At 28.5% G+C, this 17,345-nt stretch overlaps 1 protein-coding gene across 2 annotated transcripts in view; it reads left to right on the top strand.

The window, feature by feature from the left end:
- The window catches only part of LOC107454613 (uncharacterized), a 61,403-nt gene that overhangs the window by 33,318 nt on the left and 10,740 nt on the right, over positions 1–17,345 (top strand). For both annotated transcript variants that reach the window (XM_043051164.3, XM_043051166.3), the window contains exon 6: positions 4,133–4,274. In XM_043051164.3, the coding sequence (XP_042907098.2) occupies positions 4,133–4,274 (142 nt within the window). The remainder of the gene's footprint in view (positions 1–4,132; positions 4,275–17,345) is intronic.

The following is a 17,345-nucleotide window of genomic DNA, read 5'->3' as shown; positions in this document are numbered from 1 at the left end:
CACCACCTCATTGGGGTATCATCGTTCGTAGCTCTTTGAATAACCATTTTCCAGGAAGATGGATTTGACGAGGAGGTCTAATTCCTTGACCACCCAGATCACCTGATATAACGCCGCTGGACTTATTTCTTTGGGGATTTATAAAGGACAATGTTTACAGGAGGATCGTGTCGAACATTGTTGACCTAAAAGCCAGAATTACAACCGCAATAGCCTCTGTGGATGCCGACATGCTTGCCGCTACCTGGCGTGAAATTGATTATCGACTTGATATTCTCCGTGCGATGAAGGGGGCACACGTGGAATTTCATTGACAAGGGTCATGAAACTTTCTGAGTCTATCTAACCATTTATGTTATTAATTTTAATCTATCTTTATTATTTTATGAGTTATTAAACATCAAAATGGGTCTGGGACTTTATAAACACCCTGTAATACAATACCATATAAAATTATATTTTAAAGAGGTTTCAAAACAATTATTTTTTTAAAACTAATTTAACAGTCTAGATAACGTTGCTTAAAAATTGTGCCATATGATTGAAATGGCGTAAATATATTAATCAGTTCACATTTTTATTTTTAGATGCTCTATATTGCTCAAATATATCTGACACTATTAAGATGCTTATTTTTACATATTCCACGAAATATTTATTGGAATACTATGGATATTTTAAATCTGTAATTCAACGAAATTTAATACAGTGGTGTGAAAACTGCACCGTTGAAAAAATGGTAGCATATTTCCATTTAGATTTAGTTGGTATGTTCTATTACTTACCATTTAAATTTAAAAAATTACTTTTCCGCCATGTCAGATTTAAATAACATAATATATATATAATCTAAAAATTTCAAAGCTGAAATATCTTTTTAGAAGATCAAAATTGTGATGGCATGTTATTCAGGTCTTACTCAGGAATATTTACCACAGCGTCACCCAATAGCCCATTGTGCAGCTTTAGTGCTGCGTAAATAAAGTACTACTAGTCGACAGGCCTGTGTAGGGGTTAGGGAACTGTCCTTACATCAGAAAGGTTCTGGGTTCCAATCCCGGGCAAGGCATGGATGTTTTTTCCTTCTCGTGGGTGTAACGTTGGCCCACCTAATAGGATACTCCTGAAAGAGTGGCCAACAAATCTGCCCTTCAGATGATGCCCAGGTGGGTCATTCTAAAACAGTGGTTTCCAACTAGCTCTCCAGAGACCGCATCCGGCCAGCGAAGCCTTTTTTTGTGGCCGCGAACTAAAATATATTGTCATTTTCTTACAGACAATTTTCGAAAAAATCTATAGGGGTTTAAAATACTTTTCTCGTTAATAAAAACCTAATTTCTTCGTTTCTGTGAAATTTATCATACCAATTGTGCAAAAAAAATTATTTCTCAGGTTTTGCATCCAAGAAAATATTTATTCAAATACTAAAATAATCGTGTATGTTGCTCTTTCTTATTTTATTTTTTTGTATTTTGTGAATATAATTTAGCATGTGTATATCAGAAATTTTCTCGAAGAAATTATCCGATTTAACTTTTTGAAACCACTCATTTTGGACGAAAATATTTATACACATGTTTGTAAATTTAAAATTTAAAATGTAAATATCTATTCTCTGGTGGTTGCAGCAGACACACCTCAATTTTGTCATTGAATATTTTGTGTGCTACTATGTAAGTTTTAATACCAACCTATTTAAAGTTTTATATCTTAACAATTAGAAATCTGTTGCACATTAATTGATTAATACATGGGTTCACATTAAAGTTATTTTAGCCTGAATTTTTTAATATGCAATTAAACATTTTTAAAAATCTACTTCTTATTTCAATTTGTAATTCAATACTTTTGTTTTGTACTACTTGGTAAAATTCTGATAGTAATATTTTATGTTCCTTCAAACATAAGAGTCCTACATGAAATTTTGATAAAGTTGCTGCCCGCCATTTGGTTTGTGTTTTTAATTGTAGCCCCCGGCCTCATGTAAGTTGGAAACCCCTGTTCTAAAAGGTGGGCATCGGAGAAAAAAAAATAAATAAAGTAGTACTATTGATTAATTTTCAAGCAAATTTGCTGCAAATATTTGTGATTTACCTATATGTTCGGATAATACGTAGTTACTTTCACTAAATCACAAAATGAAAAGATGACTTGTTGTCACGACACAACTAACCACTTCTCGAATCGTCGGTTGAAAAATTACATGAGCGAAAAGTAACTTTTCTGTGTTTGTCTTCGCATAAGAAAGAAGTTCAATCGGTTCTATTACACTGTATCTTTTGCTAGATTTTTAAGGAAGGAAATAGGCAGCAGATCTTTTAGAGAGTGAACTTTTGCTTTATTTTTTTAGACAAGCACTGAACTTTAGTTCTTCACCATACCGGTGATATTGCTCATTTTGCGCTGCTGTCTGGTGAGCACCTTGTGGCCTAAGTTACGGAGGTGAGCAACAGGACCCATGCCACAGATACCCGTTTATAGGGTGGGCCACATTTACACACAACAGAGGACAACACAGAGATAAACATTCATATCCTGAGCGGGATTCGAACCGGCAGCCATTGGCTTCACAGTCAGGCACGTTAATCGCTCAGCCACTTGGCTGGCAATTTTCGCTATAAAGTAGAATAACAGTCAACTTCGCCACGTCACAAAATGAAAAAAATAAATAAAAATAACGCGTTTATTTTCAAGACGGGAAGAAACTAAATATCAACTTTATTAATTGTAAGCTTCTTTAAATTATCCAGTATAATATTACCTTGCGCACATCCATTTTCGGGCCCATCCCTGGCAACTAACAAATCAAACGCACTTCAGTACTGCAGTAAGAATGCACTATAAAACAAAACTCCTCTACTTACGCTTTTACCTCAGTTTGTGCTTCTGTTTTCATTTTTTATAATCCTGCAATCTTGTTACGAAAATAATTTAAATCATTCTTGAAAAATTTCTCGTTTATGCAAGTTCATTTGAATTCGCTGCTCATTTTATAGATTTCGTCTTATGTTTTATTTTGTTTTTTCTTTTCATTTCAATTTCTGTTTTTTACTTAATGTGTTCCATTTTATTCGTTGTAAATTTTTCGTAAACTTTTTTGAGTGCTTCTCGCACTTTTGTATTGATATATTTTTGCTTTGGCTGTATTGATACAATATTAGAAAGCACTCCTTTATGCGGATATAATCGTGTGAGCTGATGAAAAGATTATATCTTTTATTTTTCGGATTTATATTTTTTTTCATCCTTTTTTCGGATTTTTTTTCTTCAGAATTTTTATTATTTTTATAATAATTATTATTTTTATTTTTCCCTTTTTTCATTGTTCTGCAATTTTTTTCCATGTTTTCTATACATTTTGAACTTATATATATTTATATATGTATGTTATATATATATATATATATATACAGTACAGAACCCGTTATCCGGAAACCGGAAAACCAAAAAACCAGAACGAAATTCAATTAATTTTCCCGTTATTTTTTGTAAAAAAATTTTTTTTCCTCTAAGATTTTAGGATTTTTCTTTCTTTTTTGAAAGATTTTTACCTTACCATCATTTTGGAAATAATCATTAGTGTATTACTTAATCGTTTTTTTAAGATTATATCCAATTTTTTTTTTTTTAGTTGGGTTTAACAATAAAAAAAACGGCTTTTTGTAGCGATTCAGAAAACCGGAAAAATCAGTTATCCGGAATAGTCCCGATGGTCCCGATCGTTCCGGATAATCGGTTCCCTACTGTATAGAAGTGTCACCGTGAATGACAGAAATCAAGAGAATGTCGACTTTCACCGGTGAATGTCCGAAATATTTGCTATATCTAATTTGATACTAATAATTTGCTCGTTGATGTTATATTTATTCGATATTTTAATATCTGCTGAGGATAAGATTAGGAGAAACCTCAGTGTTCGGAGTACCGGTTAAGGGCATATTGAGCAGTGGCACTTGACTTTCAAAAAAGTATTGATGTTGGGCATACCGGGCAGTGGCACTTAACTAGACCTAGTATATATATCTGTCATTTACCAAAGTTACAATGTAATTGTCAACATTCATCGGTGGAAGTCACCCATTTTGTTCATTCACAGTAACATATCACGAATTGTTTTCCTTCCTCTAAACAGGTTGTGCTGAGGAAACGACAGGCGAGTAAACTGAAATTGGTATTATGTCAGTTTGATGAGCGGTTTATTACTCTGACGGACATCATCGTCACTTCCTGCGAAAATCAATTTGAAAGTCCTGTCAAGAAGCGCTTCTCTAAAAGTGAGTTAGTACTGTTGCTGATAAGTGTAGTGTACATAATTAAAACTAGGCAAACCATAACCGGTTACCTTTTGCATCGAAAATGCACTCATCTTACCGTTTTTGTGCGTTTGACTTCAGGACTTTTTCAACAATTATATGCAGTTAATATTCTATTATTATTATTTTTGTGTATTTTGTTTGTTTCCTTTGAATAATACTCGTCGTATACCTATTTCTACCACAACCGGTCATTTGACCGGGAGAGCAATTTATTGCTTTATAAGGTGATCGGATCAGAACTGACGATGTAATACGTGTTCAACGTATTGCATTCGATGAGTTGCGCATTTCTGCAAAGACTGTTGCGTGGTTAGTTCAATCAGAATAACTGTGAATTCAAATGTCAAAAAAGTACCTAGCATTTTAGATTGGCATTTTTGTGTCAGAAAAAGTGACAAAAGCTAAATGTTTTGGTAAGTAGATTCTATTTTATTTTGATAGCTTTACTTGATTTCTAACTAACAAGGGAAACTAGGGAAGTGTGACTCGCCAATTTTGAAATAAACTAGTGGGATGTATGCCTTATGAGGAATAATTGTAGGGGGCAACATTCGTTTCGCCCCATAGAAGGTCCTATAAGAGATAAAAAATAATTCAATATGTAGGAAAATCGGTATTTTATTACTTCAATGCAGACTATTAGTTAATGCAATTGTCTCATACTCCAATTAATTTTGTGGTATATTCACGTACTATATAATGCATATTTATTGTCAAAATTGATTTCGAAAATTTTATATATCTGTAGTTTTTCAGAAAAAACTGTTAGGTTAATTTTAAAAGAAAATTGACATCAAATTTTTTCAATTTTTTTTTCTCCAAAAAACTTTCCAAATTAATTGGAGTATGTAATTGCAAATCAATTAATTAATAATCAATTAACAATTTATTAATAAACAATTAATAATTAATTTTCTGCTCAATTTATTAATTACCAAATTAGTTAATTATCCAATTAATTACAAATTAATTGGATTATGAGACAATTACAATAACTAATAGTCTGCATTGAATTAATAAAATATCGATTTTTCTATATATTGAATTATTTTTTATCTCTTACAGGACCTTCTACGGGCCGAAACGAATGTTAATTAATTTATTAGTTTGAAAATTAATTAATTATCCAATTAATTACAAATTAATTGGATTATGAGACAATTACAATAAGTAATAGTCTGCATTGAAGTAATAAAATACCGATTTTTCTATATATTGAATTATTTTTTATCTCTCACAGAACCTTCTATGGGCCGAAACGAATGTTGCCCCCTAAAATTATTCCTCATAAGGCATACATCCCACTAGTTTATTTCAAAATTGGCGAGTCACACTTCCCTAGTTTCCCTTGTAAGTGTTAGTTCTTACCCAGAAAAATGTAGAAACAATCAAGTTCTTAGAAAAAATAATATCAATTACAAGAATAATTATAATTCTTATAATGATAAGAATTATAGAAATAATAATAGAAGAAATATGTTTGCGGAAAATGAACGATGGAAACACCCTGTATATGTAAAAAAAAAATGCATTGAGCGATGAATTAAAAATTCTTATTCTTTGTGTTTGTAATACATAAAAATGGGCAATATGCAATTTTGCTTAGTTATAATAAAGTTTTTTTTTTTAGTTTATTTCCTTCCTAACATCCATATTCCATACATTCAATCAAGAAACATAAAGTCCGCTCATTTGACCGGCTTTGGTAGAAATAGATTAAGTGTTGGTATGTTTAGTGATAAAGAGATATCGCTTTGAGTAACTAATGATTGGAAACTGATGATTGGATTTTCAGAAACTGAGTGCCATTCGTAATTACTCGAAAAAGCTATACATTAATTGTTCAGGACCTAAGTTACAGACAGAAAAAACGTACTTTGTTTGAATAAATGAAATTTTTTTAATGGATTCCGATTTTCGACCATCAAATTATACGGAAAACAGTAATAATACTGCTCTAATAGTTTCGGCAGAAAAGTTGTCTGTAATGTCTGGGTCCCTTAATGTTAATTTCACTTTTTGCGTATTTAGCCGTATCTTCAGCAGTTCTTATAAAAAGTAAATTGTTTTTGTAATCAAATGTAAATAAATTGTAATATCTTTTTGTAATGTTTTTAATACAGTTAGTTTATCCACAGATAATTCCATTCAATTTTTTTTTAATTATTATTTTAGCATTTTATTTAATAAGGATCGAAAAAGAATTGAGTTGTAAAGTACGTACACTTTTAATTCATTTTAAATTACGTAATTTTAAAAAACGAAATCCGCAAACGGTTAAAAAATATCCAAATTATAAAATTTAAAAAAAAGAAGATATTTTTGAAATTTTATTTCTCAAGAACTATTCGACAAATTACGTTCAAATTTTGGGTTTAACATAACTTCTAATTGCAAATGGTATATATATATATATATATATATATATATATAAGTTCAAAATGAAGAATAAAACGAAGAAAAATTATAGACATATGAAAAAAGGGGGTGGGAAATAATAAGTAAATAAATAACAAACAACAGTTTATTAAAAAAAAGAATTTAAAAAAAATATTAAATAAAAAACCGGAAAAAAAGCCGAAAAAAAAGAAAGATATAATCTTTTCTTCAGCCCACACGATTATATCCGCAAAATGATACTTATTGTTTTTCTTAACTTTCTTAGTGTTTTCTTGTATTTATTTATTTATTATATAACTAACTAATGAGTAACTAATGATTGGAAACTGATGATTGGATTTTCAGAAACTGAGTGCCATTCGTAATTACTCGAAAAAGCTATACATTAATTGTTCAGGACCTAAGTTACAGACAGAAAAAACGTACTTTGTTTGAATAAATGAAATTTTTTTAATGGATTCCGATTTTCGACCATCAAATTATACGGAAAACAGTAATAATACTGCTCTAATAGTTTCGGCAGAAAAGTTGTCTGTAATGTCTGGGTCCCTTAATGTTAATTTCACTTTTTGCGTATTTAGCCGTATCTTCAGCAGTTCTTATAAAAAGTAAATTGTTTTTGTAATCAAATGTAAATAAATTGTAATATCTTTTTGTAATGTTTTTAATACAGTTAGTTTATCCACAGATAATTCCATTCAATTTTTTTTTAATTATTATTTTAGCATTTTATTTAATAAGGATCGAAAAAGAATTGAGTTGTAAAGTACGTACACTTTTAATTCATTTTAAATTACGTAATTTTAAAAAACGAAATCCGCAAACGGTTAAAAAATATCCAAATTATAAAATTTAAAAAAAAGAAGATATTTTTGAAATTTTATTTCTCAAGAACTATTCGACAAATTACGTTCAAATTTTGGGTTTAACATAACTTCTAATTGCAAATGGTATATATATATATATATATATATATATATATAAGTTCAAAATGAAGAATAAAACGAAGAAAAATTATAGACATATGAAAAAAGGGGGTGGGAAATAATAAGTAAATAAATAACAAACAACAGTTTATTAAAAAAAAGAATTTAAAAAAAATATTAAATAAAAAACCGGAAAAAAAGCCGAAAAAAAAGAAAGATATAATCTTTTCTTCAGCCCACACGATTATATCCGCAAAATGATACTTATTGTTTTTCTTAACTTTCTTAGTGTTTTCTTGTATTTATTTATTTATTATATAACTAACTAATGAGTAACTAATGATTGGAAACTGATGATTGGATTTTCAGAAACTGAGTGCCATTCGTAATTACTCGAAAAAGCTATACATTAATTGTTCAGGACCTAAGTTACAGACAGAAAAAACGTACTTTGTTTGAATAAATGAAATTTTTTTAATGGATTCCGATTTTCGACCATCAAATTATACGGAAAACAGTAATAATACTGCTCTAATAGTTTCGGCAGAAAAGTTGTCTGTAATGTCTGGGTCCCTTAATGTTAATTTCACTTTTTGCGTATTTAGCCGTATCTTCAGCAGTTCTTATAAAAAGTAAATTGTTTTTGTAATCAAATGTAAATAAATTGTAATATCTTTTTGTAATGTTTTTAATACAGTTAGTTTATCCACAGATAATTCCATTCAATTTTTTTTTAATTATTATTTTAGCATTTTATTTAATAAGGATCGAAAAAGAATTGAGTTGTAAAGTACGTACACTTTTAATTCATTTTAAATTACGTAATTTTAAAAAACGAAATCCGCAAACGGTTAAAAAATATCCAAATTATAAAATTTAAAAAAAAGAAGATATTTTTGAAATTTTATTTCTCAAGAACTATTCGACAAATTACGTTCAAATTTTGGGTTTAACATAACTTCTAATTGCAAATGGTATATATATATATATATATATATATATATATAAGTTCAAAATGAAGAATAAAACGAAGAAAAATTATAGACATATGAAAAAAGGGGGTGGGAAATAATAAGTAAATAAATAACAAACAACAGTTTATTAAAAAAAAGAATTTAAAAAAAATATTAAATAAAAAACCGGAAAAAAAGCCGAAAAAAAAGAAAGATATAATCTTTTCTTCAGCCCACACGATTATATCCGCAAAATGATACTTATTGTTTTTCTTAACTTTCTTAGTGTTTTCTTGTATTTATTTATTTATTATATAACTAACTAATGAGTAACTAATGATTGGAAACTGATGATTGGATTTTCAGAAACTGAGTGCCATTCGTAATTACTCGAAAAAGCTATACATTAATTGTTCAGGACCTAAGTTACAGACAGAAAAAACGTACTTTGTTTGAATAAATGAAATTTTTTTAATGGATTCCGATTTTCGACCATCAAATTATACGGAAAACAGTAATAATACTGCTCTAATAGTTTCGGCAGAAAAGTTGTCTGTAATGTCTGGGTCCCTTAATGTTAATTTCACTTTTTGCGTATTTAGCCGTATCTTCAGCAGTTCTTATAAAAAGTAAATTGTTTTTGTAATCAAATGTAAATAAATTGTAATATCTTTTTGTAATGTTTTTAATACAGTTAGTTTATCCACAGATAATTCCATTCAATTTTTTTTTAATTATTATTTTAGCATTTTATTTAATAAGGATCGAAAAAGAATTGAGTTGTAAAGTACGTACACTTTTAATTCATTTTAAATTACGTAATTTTAAAAAACGAAATCCGCAAACGGTTAAAAAATATCCAAATTATAAAATTTAAAAAAAAGAAGATATTTTTGAAATTTTATTTCTCAAGAACTATTCGACAAATTACGTTCAAATTTTGGGTTTAACATAACTTCTAATTGCAAATGGTATATATATATATATATATATATATATATATAAGTTCAAAATGAAGAATAAAACGAAGAAAAATTATAGACATATGAAAAAAGGGGGTGGGAAATAATAAGTAAATAAATAACAAACAACAGTTTATTAAAAAAAAGAATTTAAAAAAAATATTAAATAAAAAACCGGAAAAAAAGCCGAAAAAAAAGAAAGATATAATCTTTTCTTCAGCCCACACGATTATATCCGCAAAATGATACTTATTGTTTTTCTTAACTTTCTTAGTGTTTTCTTGTATTTATTTATTTATTATATATATATATATATATATATATATATATATATATATATATATATATATATATATATATATATATATATATATATATATATATATATATATGTGGGGACGGCATGAGTGGTCGTCTTTGAAAATAAGAGGCACTGTACTTTAACAAAACATATATTAAACGCTAAATTTACATAAAGATGGACGATAAACAAACACAGGAACAACACAAAATAAATGAGTTCGTCATCGTGAAGTTAAAAGAAAATCATGATCGCTAATCCTCTCTGGAATTCATCAGCGTCTCCTTTTTTGTTAGTTCCATTACGCGCTCCCGTGTCTCTCGTGTCTTTGGGAAATTCGCACGGGGTCTAACTTGCAGCTTACATAATCTGTCATAATCTGGTTAGATCTCTAGCTAGATCAGCTTACAGCACAGGAACTGGTACTATAGATTGGAACTGGCACTACAGATAGGAACTGGCACTACAGAATCGGCCGTCCTGCATTTCGGCTGGTCCTCCAGCGACTCTAAAAGAATAAAAAAGAAAAAGCAGAACAGACTGACAAATAAAATTAATAACTGAAAAATAAATGTTTTAGGTTAGTGTCTTTCATGAAAAAAAAAATCTTTCAGGTAAGAGTGTATCAGTTCAGGCACGTTCACTCTTCCATCTTTGCACGTCTTTTCTCTTCTTCAAAGGCTTCGTCTTCTTTTCTTTTCAACGTCTTTGGTCTTTTTTCCTTAGCGTCTTTCGTCTTTTTTTTTAACGTCTTTCGTCTTGAACTTCTTCGTCTTTAAATTCTTTTGTCTTCTTTCACGTCTTTCGTCTTCTTTTACGTCTTTCGTCTTTAAATTCTTTCATCTTCTTTTACGTCTTTAAATTCTTTCGTCTTCTTTTACGTCTTTAAATTCTTTCGTCCTCTTTTACGTCTTTCGTCTTTAAATTCATTCGTCTTCTTTCAAGTCTTTCGTCTTTAAATTCTTTCGTCTTCTTTTACGTCTTTAAATTCTTTCGTCATCTATTACGTCTTTCGTCTTTAAATTCTTTCGTCTTTCTTTACGTCTTCTTCAAAAATCAAATTCTTTAGCAACTAATTTTTCATCTTCAAAAATTACAGTCTTTATTTTTTTTTGTCTTGGCAAGTACTAAAATTCTTCTTGGTAACCGCTAAAATTCTTCTTGGCAACCGCTCCATGATTTAAGATACTCCGCACACGTTGTCGAGCAGTTGGGTCCTTCGTGATTCCCTTCTTTTACTACATCATAGGTATTTCCTCCTTTTACTCTTGTTATTTTGTAAGGGCCAAGGTACTTAGGTTTTAGCTTCAAATGAGGTCCAAATTGGGTTCTTTTGATGGCGACCAAATTTCCAATTTCGTAGGATTTTGGCTCCTTTCTTCTTAAATTATAGGTCTTTTTATTTTCTTGTTGAATTTTAAAAATTTGTTGCTTTGCGTTTTTTCTTAGTTCCTCTCTTTGGGTGTCAAACTGTGACTGAAATTCAATTTCGATCATTTCCTTTAGTTTTCCCAGTCCATTAGTGTTCATTTTTGTCCCAAAAAGCAATTCAAATGGAGTAGTGTCTATGCTTCTTTGATAGGTTGAATTTATCGCTTGTTGAACTTTATTTGTATGCTTGTACCATTCAGCTGGATTTTCTATGGATAATTTTGAAAGAATCGATATGATGGTTTGATTAATACGCTCTACTTGTCCGTTAGCTCTTGGTAAACCTGTTGTTATTAAATGATGTTTAATATTTTCTTTCGAGCAATAATCACCAAATTCACTGGAGGTAAATGTTGTACCCCTATCTGAAATTATCTGGGAAGGATTTCCAAATACAGTTTTTTGGATTTCTAATTTGGCTAAAGTTTCAGCTGACGTAGTAGTCTTCGTGGGATAAATCCATACAAACTTGGTAAGAGCATCTATTATCGCTAACACATATTTATAATTTTTATGGGTGCTCTCCAAAGGTCCGAGATGATCAATATGAAAAGTTTTCAAAGGCATATCTTCTTTATGCAATGGATGTAATAGTCCCTCTTTCTTTCCTCTTTTATGATTCATCAGTATGCAATGAACACAATTTGTTATGATGTTTTCTATTTTCTGTCTAAGTTTGGGTATGAAATAATATTCCTCGATTTCTTTTTCCGTATATTTAATTCCTGAATGTCCTTTCTCATGAGCTGTTCTTATAATTTCGATTTGCATATTTTCTGGCACAACCACCAATTCTTTGCCATCAACAAATTTATACAAAATTCCGTTTCGATTGCAATAATCTTCATAATTCGAAATTTTAAGTAGTTCTTTTATAGTCTTAATTCCAGTATCTTTATCTTGGGCTGATCTGAGTCTTGGTAAAATATTATCGACGGTAACACAAAATACATTAATTGGAGATCGGCTAAGGGCGTCTACGTGAGCCATCTTATTTCCAGAACGATGCTCAATTATGTAGTTGAATTCTTGCAGCAAAAGTGCCCAACGAGCTACACGAGTCGACAAATCTCGTTTTGACATAGTCTTTTCAAAAGCAGCACAGTCAGTAATTATTTTGAATGGAATACCTAACAGATAGATGCGAAATTTTTTGAGGGCTTCTACGATAGCAAGAGCTTCAAGTTCGTAGCTGGAATACTTTTTTTCAGCATCAGTCGTTTTTCTGCTCATATAGTAAGTGGGGTGAAAATGTTTTTCATCAGGGGGTTTTTGCATTAAAATGGCAGCATATCCTTCTAAGCTGGCGTCTGTGTGTAACTCGGTTTCGTATTTAGGGTTATATATTGAAAGAACAGGATTTTGGGCTAACAAAGATTTTAATTGATTAAACGCTTTCTTTTCTTCAATGCTAAACTTAAACTTATGATCTTTTTTTAGCAGGTCACTCAGCGGTCTAGCTATTATAGAATAGTTCGGAATAAATTTTCTGAAGTATCCGGTCAATCCCAAAAAACTATGAATTTTTTTCAAATTTGTTGGCTCTGGAAAGTTAAGAACTGCTTTGGTTTTCAAGGTAGATGGGAATATTTTTCCATCTTCTATCACATGACCTAAAAATTCTATGCGCTTCTTTAAGAAATGGGACTTCTTAAAATTAATATTAAGTCCATATTCACTAGCAATATTTAAAACCCGATTAAGTCGTTCAATACCTTCTTCAAGGGAGGAAGACAGAATTATAATGTCGTCTAAATATGGTAAAACTATACCTTCATTAATCAAAGTTCGGAAAATGGTGTTTATGTATCTTTGAAATACAGCGGGAGAGTTGCATAGTCCAAAAGGAACTTTAAGAAATTGATATTGTCCTTCATGTGTCACAAATGAAGTGTATTTTCTACTATCTTTATTTACATCGACATGTAGGAATCCGTTCTTAAGATCAATTGTACTGAAAATTTTCGAGTCTTGTAGTCTATCTAAAATGTCTTCAATTAATGGGAGAGGAAATCTATCTTTGACAATTATCTTATTTAATTTTCTATAATCTATGCAAATACGAGGAGATCCGTCTTTTTTCTTAACTATTACAACGGGACTACAATATTCGGAAGAACTAGGCTCCACTATTCCTTGTTTTAACCATTCAACGACTTGAGCTTCAACAGTCTTCTTTTCAGAAAACGGCAATCTACGTGGCTGGTGAAATATCGGTTCCTGATTTTTAACCAAAATGTTCATTTCCACATTAGTTGTCTTAAGTTTATCTGGCGCATAATCTAAAACTAATTGTTGTAACTTTTTTTTTAAAACATTAGGAACACAAGGATCTATGTTAATTTCAACTTCATCAGATATAGTAAGATCGATTGGTAAAATAGACAAATAGTTTACTTCATCAAAGCACTGAATTTTGTTTTTAATTGTGATACCCTTTTCATTGATTATTGTTTCACCGTGCATTAAGACATTAAGACCTATAATAGCGTCATACGGCATCATATCATTTTCTACGACACATATTTCAGCCAAATATTTGAAATCGTCAATTTTAATACTTTCTTTGAAATAACCTAACGGAGTCACTTTTGATTTACCAAATCCGTTTAGAGTACAATTAAATGGAAATAGTTCTTTGGAGTTTAAATTATTAAAATTTGATCTTTTGATTAAAGTGGCTTGACTTCCTGTATCAATCAAAGACTTCACAGTTAAGTTATCAACCGTTACCATTTTAAACAACTTTGGCTCTACACTAACATTTAAAGTAGGAACTTCCGTTTTTGCACTTGATTTTGGACATTGCGAAGCTTTGTGTCCAAACGCTTCACATTTAAAACACTTTAAACCCTTATCTTTATGTATGCAATATTTTGAAATATGATTTCTTGAACCACAATTGTAACACAATTTATTATTAAAAGTTTCAACATCAGTATTATACCTTATCTTTTCATTATTATTTTCATATTTATTTTTATTCCTATTTGAAACATCTTTTCTCACATTATACCTATCATCATATTTTGCTTTTGTTCTATCATAATAATTATATTTACTATCAAAGTCATGTTTTGTTCTGATTTTATCGAAAGCATTTTTACTCTTTGCGGAATCACTTTTTATTATTTCATAAACTTTAAGTTTCTCTTTAAATTCGGACAAATTTTTGCAGCCGTACAAAACAATTTTGTTTTCATGCTTATCGTTAATCCCCTTAATTACATAATGCATAAAAGCAGCATCGTCTATTTTTCCGAAATTACAGATCTCTTTCATCTTTAAATAATATCCTTGAGCCGATTCACAATCCTTCATTTTTCGTCTACTTAAAAGATCATGCAAATTGGCAGAATTAATTTCAAAAGAAAATTCGTCAATCAAAGCTTCCTTTAATTTTCGCCATGAATTTATTTCCGGTACAGTTCTGACAAATAAAGAGGCGTTACCACCAAGAGATCTTTTGGCAAAAATAAATTTTTGTAAATCTGACAAATTAAACAATTTTGAAATATTTTCGAAATGTTCGATCCAATGAACAATATTTTCATGCGATCCTGCATTATACTTAGAAATAGTACTTTCGATATCAGAATAATTAATAGCAACATTTTGAAATTCGAAATTTCTACAGGAATTATTTTTATCTTTTAAACACGAATTACTGTTTTTATTTTCATCATTTCTCTGCACTGGAAAATTGTGTTCCTTCTCTTTAATCAAAGGTTCAGTTTCACTTTGAGGATTGATTATGTCGTCGTCCGACTCTGAACTAGACGCGTTGGCGCTGTTGGCGAACTCTGCCAGTTTATTCAAATCCATTAATAACGTCAACAAGTTTATTGCAATTTCGGTTTCATTGCCTTCATACGAAATATTTAGAATATTGGAAAGAGTTATAAGTTGGTTAAGAGTGAATTCTTTTTCAATATTTTTTAATTTATTTTGAAATTCTTCGCTGTCTAAAGTAAAATTGAAGCCAGTAAAATTTCTTAATCGTTTTCTGTTTGAACGATCGCCTTCCACATCGAAAATAAATTTATGTAAAAGTCTTATTTTGTCTTTTTTAAAATTTTTCAATGCTTTGCTTACTTGCTTAATATCGTTAAGAATCATTTTTGATTAATGAATAAAAGTCTAATAATAAATGTAGATGTCACAAATGTACGATACGTACCTCAATTGTAGTTGCAGAGATGAAATAAAAAAAATGAAAGTTTCATCACAACGCCATTCCGTTACTAACTCTCACAAGAATGAAACCATTCGGCATCCAATTTTCTTCGCCAATAATTTTCTTTTTACTAGCAATTTTTTCTCAATCTAATTTCTTCACCATCAATTTGTTCTTGAAACCACTTCTGATTATGTGGGGACGGCATGAGTGGTCGTCTTTGAAAATAAGAGGCACTGTACTTTAACAAAACATATATTAAACGCTAAATTTACATAAAGATGGACGATAAACAAACACAGGAACAACACAAAATAAATGAGTTCGTCATCGTGAAGTTAAAAGAAAATCATGATCGCTAATCCTCTCTGGAATTCATCAGCGTCTCCTTTTTTGTTAGTTCCATTACGCGCTCCCGTGTCTCTCGTGTCTTTGGGAAATTCGCACGGGGTCTAACTTGCAGCTTACATAATCTGTCATAATCTGGTTAGATCTCTAGCTAGATCAGCTTACAGCACAGGAACTGGTACTATAGATTGGAACTGGCACTACAGATAGGAACTGGCACTACATATATATATCTGTATATATATATATATATATATATATATATATATATCTGTATATATATATATATATATATATCTGTATATATATATATATATATATCTGTATATATATATATATATATATATATATATATATATATCTGTATATATATATATATATATATCTGTATATATATATATATATATATCTGTATATATATATATATATATATCTGTATATATATATATATATATATATATCTGTATATATATATATATATATATATCTGTATATATATATATATATATATATCTGTATATATATATATATATCTGTATATATATATATATATATATATATATATATATATATATATATATATATATATATATATATCTGTATATATATATATATATATATATATATATATATATCTGTATATATATATATATATATATATATATATATATATATATATATATATATATATATATATATATATATATCTGTATATATATATATATATATATATATATATATATATATATATATCTGTATATATATATATATATATATCTGTATATATATATATATATATATCTGTATATATATATATATATATATCTGTATATATATATATATATATATCTGTATATATATATATATATATCTGTATATATATATATATATATATATATCTGTATATATATATATATATATATATATCTGTATATATATATATATATATATATCTGTATATATATATATATATATATATCTGTATATATATATATATATATATATATCTGTATATATATATATATATATATATCTGTATATATATATATATATATATATATCTGTATATATATATATATATATATATCTGTATATATATATATATATATATATCTGTATATATATATATATATATATATCTGTATATATATATATATATATATATCTGTATATATATATATATATATATATCTGTATATATATATATATATATATATCTGTATATATATATATATATATATATCTGTATATATATATATATATATATATCTGTATATATATATATATATATATATCTGTATATATATATATATATATATATCTGCATATATATATATATATATATATATATATCTGTATATATATATATATATCTGTATATATATATATATATATATATATCTGTATATATATATATATATATATCTGTATATATATATATATATATATCTGTATATATATATATATATCTGTATATATATATATATATATATATCTGTATATATATATATATATATCTGTATATATATAT

The sequence above is a fragment of the Parasteatoda tepidariorum genome, chromosome 10, assembly GCF_982258835.1.
Source record: "Parasteatoda tepidariorum strain Cologne lab strain chromosome 10, Ptep-v5.0, whole genome shotgun sequence".
Lineage (NCBI taxonomy): Eukaryota > Metazoa > Arthropoda > Arachnida > Araneae > Theridiidae > Parasteatoda > Parasteatoda tepidariorum.
The sequence above is the reverse complement of the archived record's forward strand: the minus strand, read 5'-3'. Positions and strand labels throughout refer to the sequence as shown.